The 21,680-nt window shown below is 37.9% G+C and overlaps 1 protein-coding gene across 4 annotated transcripts in view; it reads left to right on the top strand.

Annotated features, from left to right (window-relative positions):
- The window catches only part of PPP1R12A (protein phosphatase 1 regulatory subunit 12A), a 120,149-nt gene that overhangs the window by 48,782 nt on the left and 49,687 nt on the right, over positions 1–21,680 (top strand). For all 4 annotated transcript variants that reach the window (XM_065669439.1, XM_065669426.1, XM_065669434.1 and 1 more), the window contains exon 3: positions 15,354–15,472. In XM_065669439.1, coding sequence (XP_065525511.1) covers positions 15,354–15,472 — 119 coding nt within the window. The remainder of the gene's footprint in view (positions 1–15,353; positions 15,473–21,680) is intronic.

The following is a 21,680-nucleotide window of genomic DNA, read 5'->3' as shown; positions in this document are numbered from 1 at the left end:
TATGTTTTTCAGCGTGCTGTTCTTGCAGTAAAGATGGTAATAGTGTCTTTCTAAAGACATTTTGGGTAAGCACAAACTTCATTAATTCTGCTAAACTCAGTGTGATGTCTGATCCAGTTTGAGAGTTCAATAAAATATGAAGTAGTATTTTGTCATGTAATTGCATTTCTGTACTGATTACAGTAGCAAACAATGGAAATTTTAAGTTTAGGGGATCATTCACTGATGTTCTGTGAGTGTGAGAGGTTTAATTGCTTGAATCTTAAGGGAAAGAAAAAAATCTGGAGACTCTTGTATAGCATTTTCCCTGGGAAAGGGTTTTTTTTGAGTGTTCCTACAGCGAACTGTCCTTTATATAACTGGGACACTGTGTGTCTGCTAACTTCTGCAGTCTGCCTTTCTACAATGTGCAGATGTTTGATACTGTAATCTCCCTTGCATGCACACTAGAAATGTTTACTTGTTGGCTATACCGTGACAAGAATTTCCCTATAAACCGAGATAATAAAAGACTTTCTTCAGTTTAGTGGAGGTAAAACCCCTGCCTTCTTTCCACAATAGGAAAAAGTTGAATAAATGTTCTTGGTTTGGTGTTGCAGCCTGTTATAGGCAGATGTTTGGGGAAGAAAGAGACGTATCCCTTGTCCACAAGACAGGTTTCCACTGTTAACATGAATATCCGAAATCTGTGATGTCACTGAAGCATCGTCTGGTTTTTATTCTCTCAGACAGAATCGTAGAATCATAGAATGGTTTGGCTTGGAAAGGACCTTCGAAGGTCATCTAATCCAGCGCCCCCCACCCCACCCCCCCCAGTGAGCAGGGACGTCTTCAACTTTATTGTGTTGCTCAGAACCAGGACCTGTCTGCCTATTTTCTGTAGATACCCTTTAAAGAAATTAGATTATTCGAGTATAATCCCATGGGATGGGGAACATCTAAGATACTGGAAGTGCAGTCTTTCTAAGGTGCATGGAGTTTTGAAGATAAGATACACTTCCACATACACATGAGAAGGGTAACCTGACCTGAATGGAGTAATATTTATATCTAATGAGGCTCACAGAGTTTAGATTTTCTTCAAGCTATTTTTCCAGGATCTCAGCTTCAAATAATTTACAAAACTGACAGCAGACTTTGCAGCTGAAACAAAACTGAGGGAAGTAACCAGAGGTTAGAAATTTTTCATTTTGCCAATAGTATGTGCTGGGTCCAGAATCTGCTTTATTGTGGACACAGCTTTCCTGGGAAGCATGAGAATGGGTGTATGCATCTGTCACTTCATTTGATATTTCAGTTTTTGCACTAAATTTTGTGGTTCATGGAAGGGAGCTTTTAATTTGGGTAAATTATGGAGTTTATAGTTCTGAAAATATTACGCTTAATAATTTGTCATCTTTCTGTTCTATAATGGATTAGCATGTTTGCACAGAACATCTGTTCGTTTCCTATTTTCTTGCAAGGTGCAGGAGAGAAGAGTCAGGGAAAGGGTTCTGGTGTTTCCCAACTTAAGTTAATGAAGGGCTGGGGGGAGAGTCTTACCCTTTCTCCTCCACCATGGTACTGCCTGTTGCGCAGCTTCATAGAACTTCTAAAGTTGGAGACTCAGAAATCTATTTCTGTTTCCTCTGCTGCCATCTTAAGTCTTCTTAGGGCTTCCTTCAGATGGAAATAGCTGGAATTTATTTCTCTTGAAATAGCACAATCTGTAAAATCTGCCAAATATGCAAATTCAGTTAATTTATTGATTTTGTTTTGATTTATTGATTCTCATATTTTTACAATTCATGATAAAAATGTTTGCTTCCCGTATTTCAGGGTTTTGTCTCTCAAAATCTGAAATTGTGTCTTAAGAAAGCAGCAGCGCTAGGAGATGGAGGTATTTTCTGTTATGAAATGCATTTCTATGTTTAGAATGTAATTTAGGGACTTTCTAAAAGTAAGTATGCACTCTCTATGTTGACTGCGTTCTTCATGTATGTGTGTACATCAGTCTCTGGGTTTAAGCGGCGGGGGGAGAAAGCAGAAGGTCTGTTAATGTTGCATGATAACTCTTGCATGATTCATCACTAGGATTAGAGTCTATGAAATACAGCCAAGATGGGGTGTGTTGGAGTTTGCAGATCTGTTAATAGCATGTGAAACCGTGGTTCTGCTTGGAAAATGGAAAGAAAAAGAAGCCAAAGTTTAATCATTACTGACCTTTATAGTACAATCTTTATCATAGTTTTTCTTCTGATGCTCATTTGACTTCATAGGATTCTATTTGGGGTAGTTAATGTACTTTCTTATGGAGCGAGAAAGGTTTCTGTTCAGACTAGTTTCATAATGGAATCAGTACACAATCTCACAGTTCAGCTGTTCCTTCTATGTGTTCCATCCATTTCCTATTATGTACAGTGAATGACAGGGAGTCACGCTAGTTTAGTACAGAATGGTGCTGCCTATTTAATCAATGCAGGAACCTTCCCATATCGCTGTGTTTTCACTGAACACCTAATCTCTCTCTTGCTCTCCTCTCACTCTCACTCTGTAATGCGCACATTCTTCTTAAGTAGCACCTGCTGCTACTCAGATGTTCCTGAGTGAGTGCACCCACGTGCTGGAGGTCTGAGGGGATATGTAGGTGGTAGGGAGCTTCTCCAAAAAAAGTCTGGATATTTCAGGAAGCCACCATTTCAGCCATCTTTACATGCTGCTCCCATGCTAATTGCTGATGAGCTGAGTGAATCCGTGGCATAGTCCCCACTCACTGGGGGTTTGGTTTTGCTTTTGCTAACTGCGCTGTCTGGCCAATGGGCTATTCACTGCAGGTATTTTCCCTGTCCTTGTCATCCTCTACTGTATTTAGCAGTCCTATGGCATCATCGCCCAGCAGCTTCTCCTATCCCATTTCAGTTTTCTCCTCCTTTTGGAACAGCCACCTTCTCTTGAATATGTCTCCTGTCTTCTCTAAAAAATGCATCTTCCAGTGTAAGATATATTCTAGGAGCCCACTTCAGGTGAAATACAGTAAAAGGATATAATATAGTGTGAAATAAAGGCTCAGCTGGTTGCAGAGGAAGAGCTGTGCTGTGAAAGCAAAAAGAACCATGGAGGGCAACTGCTCCTTGTTGCCGTTGTTTCTGGGATCTCTGAATGCTGGAACTACTTCAGCTTACTGGAAATTCTTTGAATAGCTTAATTTTAGAATTGCCTACTTAAGTTAGTGTTAAGCCAGTTTATGATCATGTGAATTAGCTCAAAAGTAATGGTAATATGAACATGTTTTAAATAAAACTTTTTTCAGAATTGCCAAAACAGGTTTATTTTGTTTTGTATTTTTCTGTTCTTCATTGCTTTTTCATATGCAAAGAAACCTTACACAAAGGAGTCTCTTTTTCTCCAGTGTGTTAGTATGAATTAAACAGTCAGTATCAAAAGCTTTGACAAATTATAGTTATGTGAAAACAAATGTTAATGCTGGAGGACTTCAACAGTAGTCTTGTGTGTGCATGCTTTAAGATGGTATTTAATAGGCAGGACCATTAAATTACCTTTGTCAAACTCTTGTAAAACTCCTTGGGTGCATATGATTTTTTTTATCTGTTAAATCTCATCTATGGTTTAAAAGCTGGTGTTATTTCAGTATCAGGGAATAAACAAATTCCTTTCTAAAATGCAGAAAATGCAGCAGAGGAGAAATAATGCAAATTGGCATTTAACAAACAGAATTTTTAAATCCTTTTTTATTTCTGTCTGCTTTTTAGCGTACCAGATTATTCTGTTATGTAAAAAAAGTCTGAAATGGAAATTTCTGTTCAAGAATCAAAACTTGTGTCAAAAACTTACATTCCTGTTGGCTTTGGACCATGCAGAGTTGTGAATGCATAGCTGATGTATTTTGAAGCTTGCTTGCAAGTATTTAGGGGCTACAGTAAAGTTTTACTACTTAAGTAGAAATGCTTTTTAATTTTGCCCAGAATGAAAGATGGTGCATATTCCAGCAAGTATAAAAAAGGCATTTTTCAAAAACAACTAAGAATCCAGTAGTAGTTACATTTTTGCTCAAAAAAAAAAAAAAAAAAGCCCAAACAAACATGGGGGAAGGAGATGTCTCCTGAGGGAAGAATAGGGGCTTTATACCTTCATGCAGTGGGTACTACATGGCAGTAAGTTTGCCAGACGTTGCTGTTATGAAAGTTTCTCATGGATTCAAGGGATGAGAAGTCCAGTGAGGGTGGATACATAAAAAAATACAAATGCAGAAGGCATACATACAAATGGGATCTGGTTCAGAAAATCCATTAGAACAGCTGGAGACTGGAAAGGCAATACAGGAAAAGTAGCATGTATTTGCCTCAGTTCTGTTCTCCTTGGAAATATGCTCACTTCTGGAGACAGGCTAGATGTTAAGTGGTGTTTGGTCTAACTCAGTATGGTTGCTTTTATGTTTGGGAGGGATGTAGTTATGTGTACAGACCCTGAGACTTAGCAAAATGCAGCTTCTTTATTTTACAGGTTTTAAAGGCTGAAGCATGTGATTAAAGTCAGAATAACTTCTTAAATTCAGAGCTTCCTCAGTCGGTTCATTTAGAAAGAGAAGTTCAGCTTGACCAACTCTGCTGCTCTAAAACGCAGCTCGCCTGCTTTCCTTCCTGCCCAGTTTCCTATGTTGCATCCCCTCCCTCCCCTGATATTTAAAGCAGATTTTAAAAAGCTTGTGTGTAACCACTGCCTTGCTGCTAACGCCCATCTGTTTTCCCAGACTTCAGACACCTGAAAGTGAACCCAGCCAAACAAGTTTGCTGAAGCCTCAGCAAACCATTGTCCCAGGATCTCTCTATTTTAGTAACAGTCCATTAAGACTAAATGAGTGATCGTTGTCTGGGATATGGAGGAGTGAGAAACCGTCCTGCAAACCTGCAGTTGAATATATAGATATTCAGTGATAGGTGGTTTACAGACAGTTCTGATCACCTTGTGGGCCTGCTGTGGTGCTGGGCAATAGTGATTCCTGCCTGTGGCATGTTGTACAGGGATAGGACCAGTGCTCATCTGGCGACAGGGAGCAACCGAGGGAATTCAGTGCAGTTTCACAATATGCTTAATGTGATCTAACTTGAGACAACTGAAGAAATAAAAATAGGCAGTCATTCCCTTCTCTCCTTGGTTTTCCCTCCTCCTCATGCTCTTAACCCCTCTCTTGCAGTATCTAATAATCACTCAACAATGTGGGAACTATTAGCGTAAGACTACCTTCAAGGGGGTTGGAGGGTTTATTCTCTTTTGGATCAGTGAGCTGGTCTGCCTTGCCAGCAGCAGTTGGCATAGATATGCAGGTATAAAAAAGAAGTCTGGGCTGCTTTTCAGATACAGCTCCTACCTCTGATCAGAAGCCTGGCTGTGGAGAGCTGCCTGTGCTGAGGTAGAGTCCTCTCCTTCATCTCCCAACTCATGAGCCTGAACCAGCTGGCACTGGTGAATGTTCTTCCACAGTATCCAGGGATGGTGCTACCCCAGAATATGTTTCAAAGCAGTTGCTTCTAATCCATTCTTCTCTTAAGTTTTAATGACTTGATGGTCTGGAGCTACTACTTACTGAAGTGCTTTTGATCTAAGCTCTTTTGCCATAACCCATTATAATCCTAGAAGAACAAGACATTTTTTAGGCAAAGCAGACTGATAAAAATGTCAGGGATGGCTCCTATCTCCTTTAGCTTTGTTTGCACTTACGATTTTAAGTGACTATGAAGTCATGTTATTAGTGATACATTCAGAAGTGGAACTTTGGAGGATAATCAGGAGTTCTGATTTGTGAATGACATGGTGAAGTTGGTGGTCTGATGTAAACCGCATACAGATTATGCAGACTGGTAAGGGATTTGGTCTGATAGAGATCCTAGAAGGGGAATGAATGTTTTTATCAGGATTTGAGATGGTTACTTTAAATGACACAAGGCAATGTTAACTGGAAGGGTAGAATTAAAAGGAAAAAGGTCCAAAGATGAAATTTGATACAATCCACTCAGAAAATGGGAAGAGGAGTTCAGAAGAATATGTTATGAAACAAGCCACAGGACAAAATATAAGCAGGGGAAGATTTATTCCCAGCTGAAGAACAGCTCATCTAGAAGAATGACTGACTTCTTACAAGTTGACACTGGTAGAGATGCAGTGTTTGTCTTGAGGACTGTGAAAAGGTCACTGCAGGCTTTGGAAGATTGTTTCAGTTAATTCATTTGTATTCGCTGCCGGGTTTCTTTCTGGAAGAGCAGATTGGGAAAAAAAAAATTAATGAGAGAGAAAATATGCTAGTACGGTAGTTGTGTCCCATCCCCCTGCCCCTCCCCAGTCAAAGTGTGATGCTCGTTCTTTACCAGCAAAGATAAAACCCCTCCTCCAACCTTGTATAGATATCTGCAAGGATAAACCAAAATTCCATTAGAGAAAATAATGGAGAAAACTGGAGATCAGTGAGCTTGCATCAGTTGGCATTTTCTTTCCTGAAGATGTACTGTGGCAGTGTACAGTTTTCAATATGTTTTTGCGGCATGTATGTAGTTCCTCAGAAAAATTAAACATTAATGAAGTTGTTTAGGTTGATGGTGAAATTCCCTTCTTAAAATCATGTCATTATGTGGTAGAGTTTAATCTTTTTTATTGTGTAGCTGTGATCTGATGTTTAGAAAAAAAAACAGCTGGCAGAAATATATAGTAAGATATGGTTGATGGGTTAGAGGAAATTAGAGGACCTAATTAATTTGATACCTATTTGTTCAGTTGAAGGAGTCTAGGAGAGTTGGTCACTCTGTGATGCACAAAGTGTGTGCTCTGTAGATGCCCGCTTCAGATTGGATTACTGTGTTCATCTCCACTTGTGACCTTAAGTATCTGTTAATAAGTATATTGCATTTCTCTTCTAAAGGTAAATCTACTAGAACTTTAAGTTCAGAAATACCTTCTTAAGTGGCATATGATTTAGTGGAAAATATCTTTTTTTTTTAATATGCTTTAGCATTGAATCTAATGAAAAGTCAAGGGACTGATGCCCAGTGTAAAGCTCAGAGCACTCTAATTTTTGGCTGAAAAAGAATATGAAAGTGCAGCTAATGCCTAAAAGAACTATCCTGCTTTGAGAAGTGAAGTGCATAGGTAAGATTTTACTTTCACAGAGCATTGATTTTATTGTATTCTGAGAACAATTTAAAGTAGGTATCTTATGTATGAATTCTGAAGTTGAATTGTACATATGAATTGGTGTATCATATGGAAGCCTGAGATCTCAGGTAGGCTTCTGAGGAACATAACACATTAGGTCCTTCCTGAATGATGGCTTGTACCTGCCCGTTGCCACCAGTCAACTCCTGTTTTCTAGGTGTGACTGGAACATGGGAGAGCAGCTCTAGATACACGAGCAATCAGGTTTTGAATTAGGCAAGTGCTTAGTAAGTATGGCAGACTGACACTTGTGAGGGCCTCATCAACTCATTCCAAATTGCTGTTTTAGATACAGCAATATTCTTCCCAGATGTTAAATCTATAGAATAGCGTTGTAAATATTGATTATAATATTTATCCAGTTACCTGACAGAAAAATAATGTAGTTCAGAGTAAAGTTGGTTTTGAGTATTGTTTTCTAGGAGAAAACATGGGTGTGGTGTAGATTGTCACTTCTGTGCATCTCAGTTTTTATTTGTTTCAGCTTTTACTTGAGCATTTTTCCCTATTGTGAGTTTGAACCTGATCTGCCATGTACAGCAGACTTTCCGATGACACTAGAGCAACTTATGACCTACTTATCCTTTCTTACAGCTGTGTTTTTTGTTGGATATTTTAAATCACGTCATTTCAGTGCAAATGATCCTAATCTGTGTATGTTTTTCTAATCTTATCCCTGACTGAGGCAGGATAAAAGCTGCTTGAATTCTTCTGAAATCCATAAATACAGTGTGGCGTCTCTAGAGACAAGAAGGCTGCTGTACATTGATGAGAGTGAGTTATTTGGATACAATTCAGATACTAAAACAAAAATGTAGTTTTTTGGGGTTTTTTATAAACAGGGGGTATGACATGAGAAAAGTATAAAAAAATGAAATATTTGAAAACTCTTGATTACAGGTGAATTTGGTCACTATATATTGCATAATTACTTAAGTTCTGTGATGCAGTGATTATAGCTGTGCTAGTATCTGTTTAAGTACAGTAAAATAATTGATCTTGGTTTTAATTCTTCTGATATAAATACCAACGCATGGCTGTTGGAGAAAAATAAGCTTGTTAAGTTAGGCCCATACTCCTAACTTCCTCTGAAATAGAGGAATGGTGAGCTAGGGGTGTGATCACCTCTTGTTGGTGAGGAATTGGCTGAGGATGCTGGGCAGCAGCATGGTTTTCCTTATTCCTCCTCTTTTTCGCCTCCATGTTGTTGTTACCTCTCCTTTTCAACCAGTGTAACCAAATCCCAAGTATTCACCTTAATGACAGTTCTGCAAATCACCACAAATGCTTCATGACTTGCTACTGGGAAGCATCCTGAGCAGAGAGTGTGGTGAGCTAGTTACTGCATGTACTGCATGTACTCTTCTGCAGCTGCAACACAATGTTTTCTCAGCTCAGACTTAATTTTTTCACTGTGAGGTGCAGATTTCAAAGTAAAGGACAGAAACACTTGTTCACCAAGGTGCATAGTGAAATTACTGTTTGATGCACACTTTTAAAACGCTTCTTGTTTAGTTTTCTTTCCGGTTGAAGTTTTTTCCTTGTGTTCATCCTGGCATTGCCAGGCTCCAGGGTTTTTACTTTTTTGTAAATAGGTTATGTTTCCCTATATATCTTTCTTCATGTTTGGTACTTTTCTCACTCACTGTTTACTTTCACCTAAACATTGCTCTGCCATCTCCCATGTGTCTTTCCTCTATATAGATATGGTAAAATATAAAGGCTTAATTGCTTTTCATATGCTGCAAGTAGGATTTTTTTCAGCTCTTTGTACTGTTCATGTTTAGGTGGCCGCCTACTTACAAATATTTCTAGAGTTTATTGCTGGCTTTTTTCAGAGGTTTCTTGGAACACAGGAGGAATAAAACTAACCAGATACTGTTATCTACCCTGTTTTCTTCTATGCTCCTGCATACCAAAAAGGAAAACAGATGTGATCCTAGTTCGTGTGCTTCCTTGGGTGTGCAAGTTGCAGTGGAGGCTAGGGGCAGAGCTGTGTGCAGAGCTCAGTGCTGTGTTGGTATGTTGTAGAGTCTTGGCTTCATAAACACGTTTTTCATACAGGTACAGTATTTAGCACTGATAGTGCTGTTTGCACAGAGGGATAGTATTTTTTTTCCTCATCTCTGTGACATACTACTTAGATAGCTTTGGGAGCATTAGACAGTTTTGAGGCAAAGATATGTGTCTGTCCAAGATGTCTTTCATAGCGGCTTCACCAGGGAGAATCAGAAACTGGATTTGCTGCTATCTGGTGGAGCTCTTGCATAGTGAAAGATATCAAATAGTCTTTTCAAGCTGGTGCATAATTTAGAAGAAAACGTGTATACTCAGATCTGGATTAGACTGGTGAAAATTGAAGAGATGTCCCTTCTCATTTGCTCAAAATTATTTGACCATTTATTTGTCAGCTGTTTTTATTATTATTCATTTTTTTAAGCATCTCTAGTTATCTGAAATTGTCAGCTCTTGTGTTCTGCAAGAGGAAATGATACGTTCACCTCAGATCTCTGGTTGATATCAGCTGTCTTAAAATCATCACTCATATTTCAGGAGGAAAAAAATCTGTTTTTGCTGAATAATCCTAAGTGGTCTTGTTTGTGTAGCTGCTGGCTGATGATACTGCTCATAGGTGAAGCATTCCTCTGTAGAAAGTGCTGCAGCATAGGTTTTTTTTCCTAAGAGAGAAAGATGTGAGTGAGAATCTTCTGGAATTTGTGAAGAAACACCATCTTAAACGTGCTCAAGTTTTATCATGATTCGATTTTAATTTAAATGTCATCACAGAAGCCTATCTTCTCATGTCAGTTTCTAATCAGTTCTAAATGTTTAGAGGCAGAAGGTTGAGGCACAGCAGCAACTGACAGCGTGGGATGGCATTTTGCAGAGTGCCTGAATAAGACATTTTAACTGAGCGTCTGAGTAAGGCTGAGAGAGTTGGGGTTATTCAGCCTGGAGAAGGCTCCAGGGAGACCTTAGAGCAGCTTCCAGTACCTAAAGGGGACTTACAAGAGAAGGAGTCTCCTGGAGAGGTACTTTTTACAAGGACATGTAGTAACAGGACAAAGGAGAATGGCTTTAAGCTGAAAGCGGATAGATTTAAATTAGACATTAGGAAGAAGTTCTTTACTGTGAGGGTGCTGAGGCACTGGAACAGGTTGCCCAGAGAAGCTGTGGCTGCCCCATCCGTGGCAGTGTTCAAGGCCAGGTTGGAGCAACCTGCTCTAGTGGAAGGTGACCAAGCCCATGAGTTGAAACCAGATGAGCTTTAAGGTCCCTTCCAACTCTAACCATTCTGTGATATTAATGTAATTGTTTTCAAGTAATTAAATTTATTCTAGGGTAGGTTGTCACTAAAGAGAGTGAGGAGATGCCCAGATGTGCAGAGCAGGGTGCTCCACAGGGTGCTCCTTGCCCAGGCAAGCAGGGCTCTGCCGTGCCTTGCAAGACCTGCCTGGCACCTGCTCCGTGTTGCACATTTTAACACCATCCATAGTACACATATGTGTACTATGTACCACAACAGAATTTAGCGCAGTGTTATTCTAATGCTATTGTATTTGCTTGAAGTTTGGAGTATTTAAGATTTTAAAAAAACGGGGGGATGGGGGGGGTAACTCTAGGCCTTTATTTTGGGAAGTGCACCTTAAAAATTCAAGAATGACATCTAAGCTGTCATCTCTTGATAAGTTGCATATGCAGGTAAGCATACCTCTGCTTGCCTGGCCTGCAGTGTTACTTCTGCTGCAAATTAGAAAAGAAAGCAAACCCAAAACAACACCCCTTTTGAGAAGGACTGGGGAGCTTTAGGGAGCTTGAGGTAGCATTTCTGCTTCTCTCTGAGATAATAACAACAACATTAAGAGTGTAAATTTGAAGTGAGACTCTTCTGCAGTGAGAAAATATTTAAAGAAATATTCCCAGACTCCCAAAACAGTAGGCCTGGAAAGGAGAGACTTTTAATGTACTTCAGCTTCGAAAAAAAAATAAAATTGGATCCTGCAATGTTAAAATGTTATCATTTTTATTTGTTAAATGTCTCTTGAAGGTCTAATTGTTCGGCTGATTTCTTACGGATGTCTTTGGATTAGTAATTTGAATGATTTACAAAGATGTAGTAAAAAGTGCATTGGTACTTTATATTTTAAAGAAATCAGTGAAATAGTTGTGAAAGGCGTTTCAAAAGAAGGCCATTAAAACACATATTCCAAAGATGTGTGCGGTTTTAGTTTGGTTTTGTATCCTGTGGGCCACATTTTTTTCATTATTTGTTTCGTCATATGACAGCTTGCATAGCTGCAAGAACACAGTGACACTTCTTCTGTCTTTGGCTCCCTCTTATCATTCAGTTAAAATGCTCATGGAATTAACTTGCACTCCACTATGTATGGGTTCAAAGAAGAAAAGCAGCTGGGTTTAGCTGAAATTGCCAATTAGTTTAAACCTGTTGGGAGACCAGTTCTGCTGCTGGTTGGTGCCCCCACGAGCAATTAAGCTGTGTTTCCCTGGAAGGCCCCACTGAACATGTTTATTTTAAATGTATATACAACACATTAAACCTTTATTAAGTAGGAGATGTTTTAGGAGGGGCCCTGTCCTCAGATTTTAGAGACTGCTGCCCAGTCTTCCCACTCATCTGAAAGCACCCCTTGTTTTCATTAGTGGGTCTCCAGTGAGCTCAGCACACGGTTGTTAATGAATTGAATCAATTCAGCAGCCACTTCTCTGCCCTGCCTTGTGCTTGTCACTGTTCAGGTGACCTTCAGGTTCAGCCAGTACTTAAAGTTAATTATATCCCTAATAACTTCGCAAACTTGTTTCCAGATATTGGGAACTGGGGCAAGGTTCGAATGTAAACATATGCCCCTCTTTCTGTTGCCGAAGTAAACTAATAGTAAAATGTTACCTGCAGCAGATCTGGTTCTCTGCAGCTGACAGGCTTTGTTAAAACCAAAGTTTGAGTGTCTGACAGATTCTTAGGTTCTAAATGCACAAGTAAGATTAAAAGCTACATGTAACTCCAGAAAGAGGTGTCTTCTCTGCTCACTTTGTGTCTCTGTATGCACTTTATTGATAGACTTACACGCACACAAAACCTCAGCTGTAAGGGGGTTTTGTTGTTTTGAGGATTTTTTTAATTCAGAGTGTAGGCCAAAGTTGCTAGTTCACATTTTTAGGTTCCAGTTCTTGAGCTTGCTTTTGATGTCGACTGTTTGGCTTTTGTACAGTAACCTCAGAGATTTATTATTACTTATTGTCTCAGAGATACTGAAGTTCCATCCCCTTATGAAAGGTATTGAAATGTATTTTTCACAGAATTATGAGGAAAAATCTGGGTTTTGTAATAATTATAGAAAATAAATGTGCTATTTTTTTGTCAAGGTTGTTAACTTCAGTCCGTAATAGCTGTGGAGGAATAGACAGCAGTGATTCTTAAAAGACAGATTTCAAATAGAAATATTTTGGCTTCATAAACCAACAGTATCACAAAGCAAACTTGTTCTTCCAGTCTTACCCAGACTGCGTAAGGCTTGTCATGGAAACATCAGGGCAGAAGCATTAGGAACAATTTGATTTCATTTTCCTGCTCTTGTCTGTCTTGGTATTCCTGGGATACTTGCAGTTCTGTATACTTGGGCCACAAGAGTGCCTAAAAGGTACCTTTAGCTTCAGTATTGACAATTGAAAGCTATAGCTCCAGAACCAAGCATGGTATGGATCAGGCTATCATTGATGAAGTTTCTTTCTCGTTTATTTGCATTTTGAACAAGCATCTACCAGAATATTGTCAGATACAAATTATTGTCAGATTGTCTGAATTATTCTTCTGTAGCTGTCTGTTGAACCTGGCTATTTGCCACAAGGGAATTTAAAAAGACAAAAATTTAAGTCCTATACCAAAAGGTTTTGTAAATAGGTGACATCAGCAAAGTGTTTTTACTTTTCAGCCGCATCCAAGTTTGCAAAAAGCACCTTTTTCTGGATGTGGTATCAAAGGTCATGGGTCTGTTGACACAAGAAAACCAAAGTTCTGTAAGCACATGCAAAGGAGAACTTTGAATAGCTCTACTGCTCCAACCATACTAATCCCCCTAGCTCTGCTGATCTGATTTTGGTCTGTGAGCAGCTTCGTTTTTGGAGTCTACTTTAAAGAATCATTTGATCATGAAGCTGTTCGTATATCTAAATAATAACTTTCTGAAATGCTTCTGTAGCCTTTTTTATGTGTTGCTCCTTTTATCGTGTCTGTAAGTTATTGGCCCAGTTGACCAAATACAGCTACTTCAAAGAGAGATGTATTTTTCTTACAAAGGTAGCTTAATTTTTCCCTATAGGTATTATGTGTGAACAGGTAAAAATTAGGTTTTTTAAACATTACTTTTTTTGTATCTTTATTAGAAAAAATAGGTTGAAAGGACACAAATGGTTACTTGGGGTTTTTTGTTAGAAAGATATTTTTGTCCATGATTCACTTTGGTTTTGAATCAACATTTTGACTTTGTAAGTTGGTTTCTCCACAGCTCTTTTTGCCTGCTTAGCAGACACCCTGCATAGCAGTTATCTGATCTGTGGCCTGGAAGGCTGTGTCTCCATTAGAACAGTACACCTGGTATCGTTGAGAAATGCTGTTATTTTGCATTAATTTTTCATTCGTGCAGAAGTTAAATCTTTAAATTGAAGAGGGATAAGAGTCACAGCAGCACTGTTAAGAGGGACAGTATAAAACCAGCACTGCATACCAGCATCAAAGCTAGCAGTGGTAATTGATGATGCATATCCCAGGAGATACAGTTACACTTCTGGGAATTAATTTCCATTTTGTGATGTTCGTTATTACCTCTTCTTGACGTAATTACAGAGGTTTAATGACAAGTGCTGTTTACATCATACATTAAAAAATAGAAATGTATGAGAGTACTTCATGCTGAGTTATTGAGTAAAGTTTAAGAACATGCCATCCTAGATCTGGAATCTGTTGTTAATTGGCAGTGCCTAAGCAGAAATACTTTAAAGCACTTGTATTAGTGTTGGATTAATGTTGTGATTGGCTTCTGCATAATTTGGCATTCTGCAATAGTAACTTTAAGAAAGCACTTTTTCATACACTTGTTACCAAAAGGATAGCTAGTTCTTCTGGTCTAAGTATTTCCTGATATTTTTTCCTCAAATATATGCAAAGTGTAAATTAAGGTATGTATGACAAGAGGTATGTTTGCAATTTTTTGCTTGTGTTGAGTTCTGTTGTGGATCAGACTGTTAAATTTGTTAGGGAAGTGAAATGTTACAGTCAGAAGGTGCAAGGCTGATCCGTATTAGTGTTTTAATTGTTGTTCATTGTCTATTTGGAAACAGATTGTGTATTAAGTGTAGGTTCTCAATAACTTCATAGGCTTATGGTTTAATGCAGTGAAATAACTTAATCCTCTTGTGACTTACTGTTGGCATTAATCTATCTAACTTATTTGGAAATTCAGAAATAATTTCCACTTTGTCTGGATTGTTGACTCCTGAGACAGTAGCACTTCAAGTAAGAAAACACTCAAAAGGGTTGGAATAGTGTGAAATACTGCTTCCTTGCTCCCTCTCACCTCTCTTCCCCACCAAAAGCTGACCTTATGAACACTTAGGAGCAGGGGACATTCTGGTTTTCATAGAGTCATAGAACCAAGTAGGCTGGAAAAACCTTTATGAAGCTGCCTCGGAGACCAAGTGTCATCCTTCTGGCAAAGTATAGAAAACAATATGCCACTGAACTTAGAATTTCTAGGAAGAGTGGTTTAATATGAGGAGCTTATGGAAATGGGTGATTCAAACCATGTTCACCTTGTGGTTGCTTTTGTTCTTCATCTAACCATTTTCTTCTTTCAGTTCTTGCAAGTATTTATTTAAATATGTCAGGAGTCTTTGTGGCAAACTGAAGAGCAAACAGAGAGCTCTTTGTATTAATGGGCATTATGATGAAAAGACATACAGATATTCAGACAGTCATGATGTTTTTTATGTATACCTAATATAGTTGTTTATATTAATGGTATGTGTGTATATATATATACCCATACCCATGGCTGCTGTTTTGTTTTGGTTTTGGTTGTGTTCTTCTGCATCAGCTTTACTATATTGCTTACAGTTTGTTTTTCTTTTTGTATTGGCAGGTACTTAATTAGTCAAGGAGCACATGTAGGAGCTGTAAATAGTGAAGGAGACACTCCATTAGATATTGCTGAAGAAGAGGCAATGGAAGAGCTGCTTCAGAATGAAGTAAATAGACAAGGTAATTTGGAATATGAAAAGATAGTTTTGTGTGTTCAACACTAAATATATTTTTGAAAACTTAATGCTAAATTAAAAAATTGAAAGTGGCTCTGTTTTCTAAAGAGAATTTTCAATACATGATACAGTGCTCAACCCATTTTCTAGGTATTCTAGCCTAATAATAACTAAACCAAGAGTAAACAACTGTAGTGCATCGCATAAATCACCCGTTGTATCTAGGTCTGACCTTTTGAATGCCCTTCTACAATACCAAATGTCTGAAGCTACTCACTGGGATAAGGAGTCTTAGATTGCATTTGGTTTAGGCCTGAGAATGTGTCATGAATCTTTTAAGTTCCTCCTGGCTTTGTGTACTCTTCTAGAACACTATGTAGGTGAGCATTTGTGGTACAGTTAATGGATCGATAACAAGTTTTGGCAGTATTGTTGAAAATGAATACCCTATATTTATGCACCTTGCTGCTATAAAATTGCTAGCACTGGCATAGGTGTCTTTATAAGAGAAACCGGGCTTTGAAAAAGATTTTGATTCATTTTTCCCTGCTTTTTTTCCTCTCCTTACACTGCTGGTTTCCATGTTCCAATCCTCATGGGTTTTCCAGTGAAAAGTTTTTGAAAGTTTCTGTTTTTTTCCATTCCACAGAGGAAAGAATATTCAGTTATTGACAGACCATCTTGAGTCCAATAGAAATGCGCTGTCATTCCAAAACTCCCAGTACAAGAACTGGGGTGATGTGGTAGGAGTTACATTATAAATTGAAGGAAAGTGGCAATCAGATGGAAGATGTGGAGCCTTTCAGTTGGAGTGCTAGGGGAGTGCATCTCCATTACTTCTAGACCCTGGCCTACCTTTTAAAAGGCTTCTTCCTCCTTGAAAAACTTACCTTTTTGTAGCATTGAATTTATATCTGTAAGACAAATTTACACAATTTAAAAGTAAACTAATAATTGTTTCAGGCTTTGCTCTGATTTCATTTGTGTGGTAAACCCATTTAATACCTAAAGTAAAGGGTAAAAAGAAAACAGATGACATGATAGGGAAATATGAGATACCTAATGATATGAAGAAATAGACTGTAGATTTGACAAAGGCTTTGATTCACTTATTTCATAGTGTTAATGGAATTTTGATTAACAGTTCTTATAGTTAACACATAAAGAATTTCAGATTAGATAGCTGTGACTGTTTTTTTGTCTGTACTACCATTTGTCTATTTTAAATAGTTTGGAAAGAATACAGTTGTTGCTCTCTTTTCTAACAGTACTGTCAGTCTTTGCTGGAGAGTTGTTTCTAGAATGTGCCTCAGCTTAAATTCTTGAAGGCTGGTTTTGAAATGTTTGACTTTACTGATGTGCTGTCATAATTGACTGCAGTAGTTCTTTGTAAAATTGACTTTATTTAGGAAAAGAACCCTTTCAAAATCTCTTATTTCTATGTTATGCTTTAAAAAAATTGTTAATATGGGTGTTCTATGTACATTTTTACAATGCAGATTCAACATTGCACACTTATATTTATTCTTTTACAAGTTCGTTTTGAACAGACCAATTGTAAAGTTAGTATTGGCAGCCTAAGCTAAATGTTACAATTCACTGAAAATTTCAGTGTGGTTTACATATTTCGTATTTAAAGCTTACAATAAACTATCTGTGGTATAGTCTTTACAAGTCTGAGAAGAATGTAGATATACCCACACTGCAGCTGTTAGTTTCTAAAGGGGTAATACAGGTTTTAAAATACTGTATTTCACTTGCTGTAGAAAACTGTTTTCCAAGCATTCTTCTCCTACAGTTTTTTGTCAGTTGGCTTGCTGACTAACTAAAGGATTTCCAGAAGATTGGTCTTTCTCAGATGCCCAGATTATATTATTATTTTATATATTATTATTTTCTCAGATAACCCAATTATATTGGCTGAATGAGGCACCATGTCAGGTGAGAAAAAACTTGATAGGGCTGTGCTTTAGAGTGGTTTGACCTCCCTCTGTGCAGAACAGGAACTGGATGTGACCACACTGTGAACATCCCTGACAGCATTTCTGCCTTCCTGGTCTTAGCAGGACACTAATGCCTATGATTATAGATGTGTATATAATTTTTATATACGTATGTATATATATTTGCACACACACATATGAATGTACTTATATATATGTATTCTACCTAGTTCATTTTGCTGTTAGACCACTTAGTAGTTTCAAGTTCACAAGAGCAGGGAAGAAGGCATACAGCATCCTTCAGAATTTGTGTCTGAAGTTGTAAGAACTAAGGGGATGAAATCATAGGAAATAGTTAATGACTGCGGGTGGGAATGGAATAGAAAGAGTGTGAATATGGATGTGAACTTTAGTGTATACCTTAGTAAATCATGAGACAGTTGTCTCAGCAATAAGGTTTTAATCATGTGCTTTTGATAGCATCCTTATCTTGCATACAAAGGTAATATTATATACAGAATTATTATCTAACCATTACAGTCACTTTGAAAGTGCCTAATTGTGTGTATGTTGTAGCTACAGAAGTTTTATCTCTAAAATTGGAATTTGTTTCTTTTAATGTGGAATTAACACTGATGCCTATTGACAGTTCATCTTTGACTGTATATGTGGCTCAGTGTAATTACCCCTCCAGCTTTAACATTGGTCGTCATACAAAATAAAACAATGCTGCAGTTTTGATAATGCAGGTTAACTGTGGGATCTGTGGAATTACCAGCCTTGTCTTAGTGTTACCAGTAGTGGAATATCAGCCTATTGATTTTGAATAAACAAACCTGGGTGCCAAAATATCTTACTCTGTATAGGTGAAAATTAAGCATACATTTTCTGTAATATTCTTGCCTTGTAACTTTTTCATGTGTATTTATTCATACATTCATTATAGTTTAATTTTTGTGTTGCTTAGTTCATGCTGTGAATATGACTTCCTATATACTGGTGTCAGCAGTCAGAGTTGTTTGGTGGCAAAAAAATGGCCTGGAAAGATCAGTCCATTTCATTGTGATTCCAGATATGTTTAAGTATGACATTTGATAGAAATGTGAGGAGAATCACCTTATTAGCTCAGCCTTTTTGCTGCTTTTGCAGACTGTCTTTATTCAAACGGAGCCTTCCAGTTGTGCAACTATTCAGTCTTCTACAGATCATGAGTTTGTATTTATGCCAAAGTTTTACAGGTATTGAATTATATTTTAAGTATATGTCTCACTACAGGACAAAAAACGGGAGCCTCTGGAAACACTAAATTCACAGAGGGAAATTGTAGAATACAGTACAGTTCATTACAGTGTCATTACAGGCTTAATAAAAAGAAGGCTCTGCAGTGTTTGCTGAGAGCAAACTATTTTAGCATTTAGACTCCAAAATCTGACCTGTCTAGAGAGGAGGTGGTCAGTGATCCAAATTAATCTTCCTGGTTTGCAAGTTCTGTTGTAAGGCTTCTTAGACATGAGGGAGCTTTTATAGTATTATTATCCTATGTCTGTTTTTCTTCAGTTAGTCTGATCTTCATATGCAACACTTCTGAATTGTGATCTTTGGTTAAGGCATCTTTCCATGTGTCCTCTTGTGTGGGCCACAGGTCCTCAGATAAGGCCACCTGTGTTCTGTTGAACACATTGCAGGACTCTGTTCAAAAAAATGGACTGTGCATTAATCCTGAACTAATGGACTAGGTATCCTGTAAGTGATAGCACTCTCAGTAGTAAAGATAAACATTTTTCTACCCTGATCTTCAGAGGACAAGTATTGGCTTAGTTATGTTTTTTAAGCTTAAAACATATCTTAATTTTATGCTTTGTGAGAAGATAAATTACATTCGTGCTCACTTAAGGTATAAAGATATTTTGGCACAGTTATGAACACTTCACAAATAGCAAAACTAGGTGTTTTATGGAAATTACTCCAAAGTAGTGCTGAACAGCTCTTCTCTTTGCATACCACGTTTTAACTATTTTGTGTGTTAACCAGAAAAACTTCTCTTAGGACCTGTTTTGTTGTTTCTCCATATGGCTGGTTATCTTTATCATGTGCCAATCCCATGTATATATATATGCCACCATGACCCGCATAATTCTTTGTTGAAAATATTTTTATTTAGAGTTTTTCAATATGATCCCTTATGTTTCTACTCGGCAGTGTTTCAACATGTCATAGTTGTGGAAGATGTCTTTTGCCAGTAGTGTAAAGTTTTCATTTGCACTGGTGAAAATCAGGAAACTTGAGAAAGATGGGGCTTTAGTCCCAGCTAGCCCTGGCTGGTTTTAAATGTTGCCTCTCCTCAGGTCTTGAGTAGGGTTAACTGTAATGGTTTCAAGTGAATTTTTAGCTGTTTATCATCAGATGTCCTCTTAAAATTATTTTTAACTGCTTAACCAGTTATTTTGAATTATAGGAAACATTCTCAGGAGGTGAGTTAGTGGGGAGAGGTGACATGAGGTGAATCAGGAGTTCATGATACAGCCTGGTAGCTATTCAGTAACTATCAGGGCGATCACTTCTACTTTTCCAACGAGAAGCAAGCGTTTCTCATTCTTAATTATAGGTAAATGTAGCAAGACTTTCTCGGATGTATTGCTTAACTCAGCTTTGTTTATGTGGATAAAATGTGAACTATTACATTTGTATATAAACATTCTCTACATGAAGTAAAAAGTGGGTTGATCTTCCAGGCAGTATCTATAAAACATGCCTTTATATGGCTGAAGAGTCCTGAAACAATGATTCAGCATTTAAATTTATGCTGAATTTCATTAAATGCTCACCAAACAGCACAACTGCTTCCAAACCTGTTTGGAACTGTTGAATAGCACTTGTTGATCCGAAAAAATGAAAGTATTTAGCCATAAATTATCAATGATTTAAGAAGTTGTTAGAGTGCCAGAGAGGTTAAGTGTCCTGGTGGTGTGAGCGAATAATATTCGGCTGGAGCTGAGCTGGGAGGCAGCGCATTGCCATCTATGGGCCGTATGAACAAAGTGTTGGAAACATATGACGAGCGTTTGCTTTTTCCCTAATACCTTAATAGAGTCTGGAAAACAAAAGCAAGGAGAAAGGGCCGTACAAGGTAGAATAAAGGCTGTTTACATTCCGTTTTCTGTGGTTAATAATGGGAAATGTATTTAGCTTATCTCAGAGAGCAGCTTTTCTTCTGCAACACACAGTTTAATTCCCGTTTTCCTGCCAGTTAACAGCGTGGGATGTTTTATTTAGATTGGCAAGATTCATGTACTTTCTTCTGTTGAAATATGATCAGAAATTTTCTGCCTTGTAAAATAAAGTATTGATGCAACCATTAGTCCTCTGCAGCCGTTGCATCTTGTTTGGGCTTCAGAAATGCAGTTGACTGTGATATTGATAGAAGTCTATATTCAGTATTAGTTCTTTCCCTGCAAAAGTATTATTGCTATTTTGACATAATTCTCTGCTTCTGCAGGCATACCTGGAAAGTATACTTAGGTTTTAACCATTAGAAATTCAAGATCAGGCTTTGGGAAGTGCTTTTCCTTTGTTTTTCCTTTATACAAAAGGGCTTCATGAGCCATATGCAAGAGTTTTACAGTGATAGGAGTTTACATTGGATTCTTCTTGATAACAATTCACAGTAAGACCTTGGGCTTGCAAAAAGGGGATGGCCATCAATGTGACTAGCAGATGATATATAAACTGTTTGCGTGGTGGTGTTTTGCAGGCAACACTGACATGTAAATGACTGTACTCTAGAGAATTATTTTCCCAGGGTCTGCTGGTCTGCACTGCTGTGTCATTCTGAAATGCAGATGCAGACGGCCCGAGGAAGTTAGCTTGCAGTAGTTCACACATCGTTACATAGGAGCCTCCCAGAGAAATGAGAATGTGTGATTATCAATACATTATTGATTCAAAGTTCATGATTTCTATTCTTCATACCTGTTGGAGTTATGAAGATTGTTAGATATGTAAAACTTAATCAGTCATGGTTTGTCTTGAGAGAGACCATTTTAGAAACTTCCATGTATTCAGTTTTTACCACAGCTTCCTTCCAAACAAGTACCTTTTGGCTTTTTTCTCTGCCTACTGCTTCAGCAGTCTTTTGAATCTTCCTGCATCTTGCCTCTATATTACGGGTTTTCATCAGTTTCTGATGAAATTTAGTTTATTAATTTTTATGAAGTTGCTGAGATTGAAATGCTTGCTTTAGTCATGTAAGTGGATGAGTCTAGGAACTCA

The sequence above is a fragment of the Lathamus discolor genome, chromosome 1, assembly GCF_037157495.1.
Source record: "Lathamus discolor isolate bLatDis1 chromosome 1, bLatDis1.hap1, whole genome shotgun sequence".
NCBI classification, from domain to species: Eukaryota; Metazoa; Chordata; class Aves; order Psittaciformes; family Psittacidae; genus Lathamus; species Lathamus discolor.
This window is presented reverse-complemented; position numbering and strand designations above follow the sequence as displayed.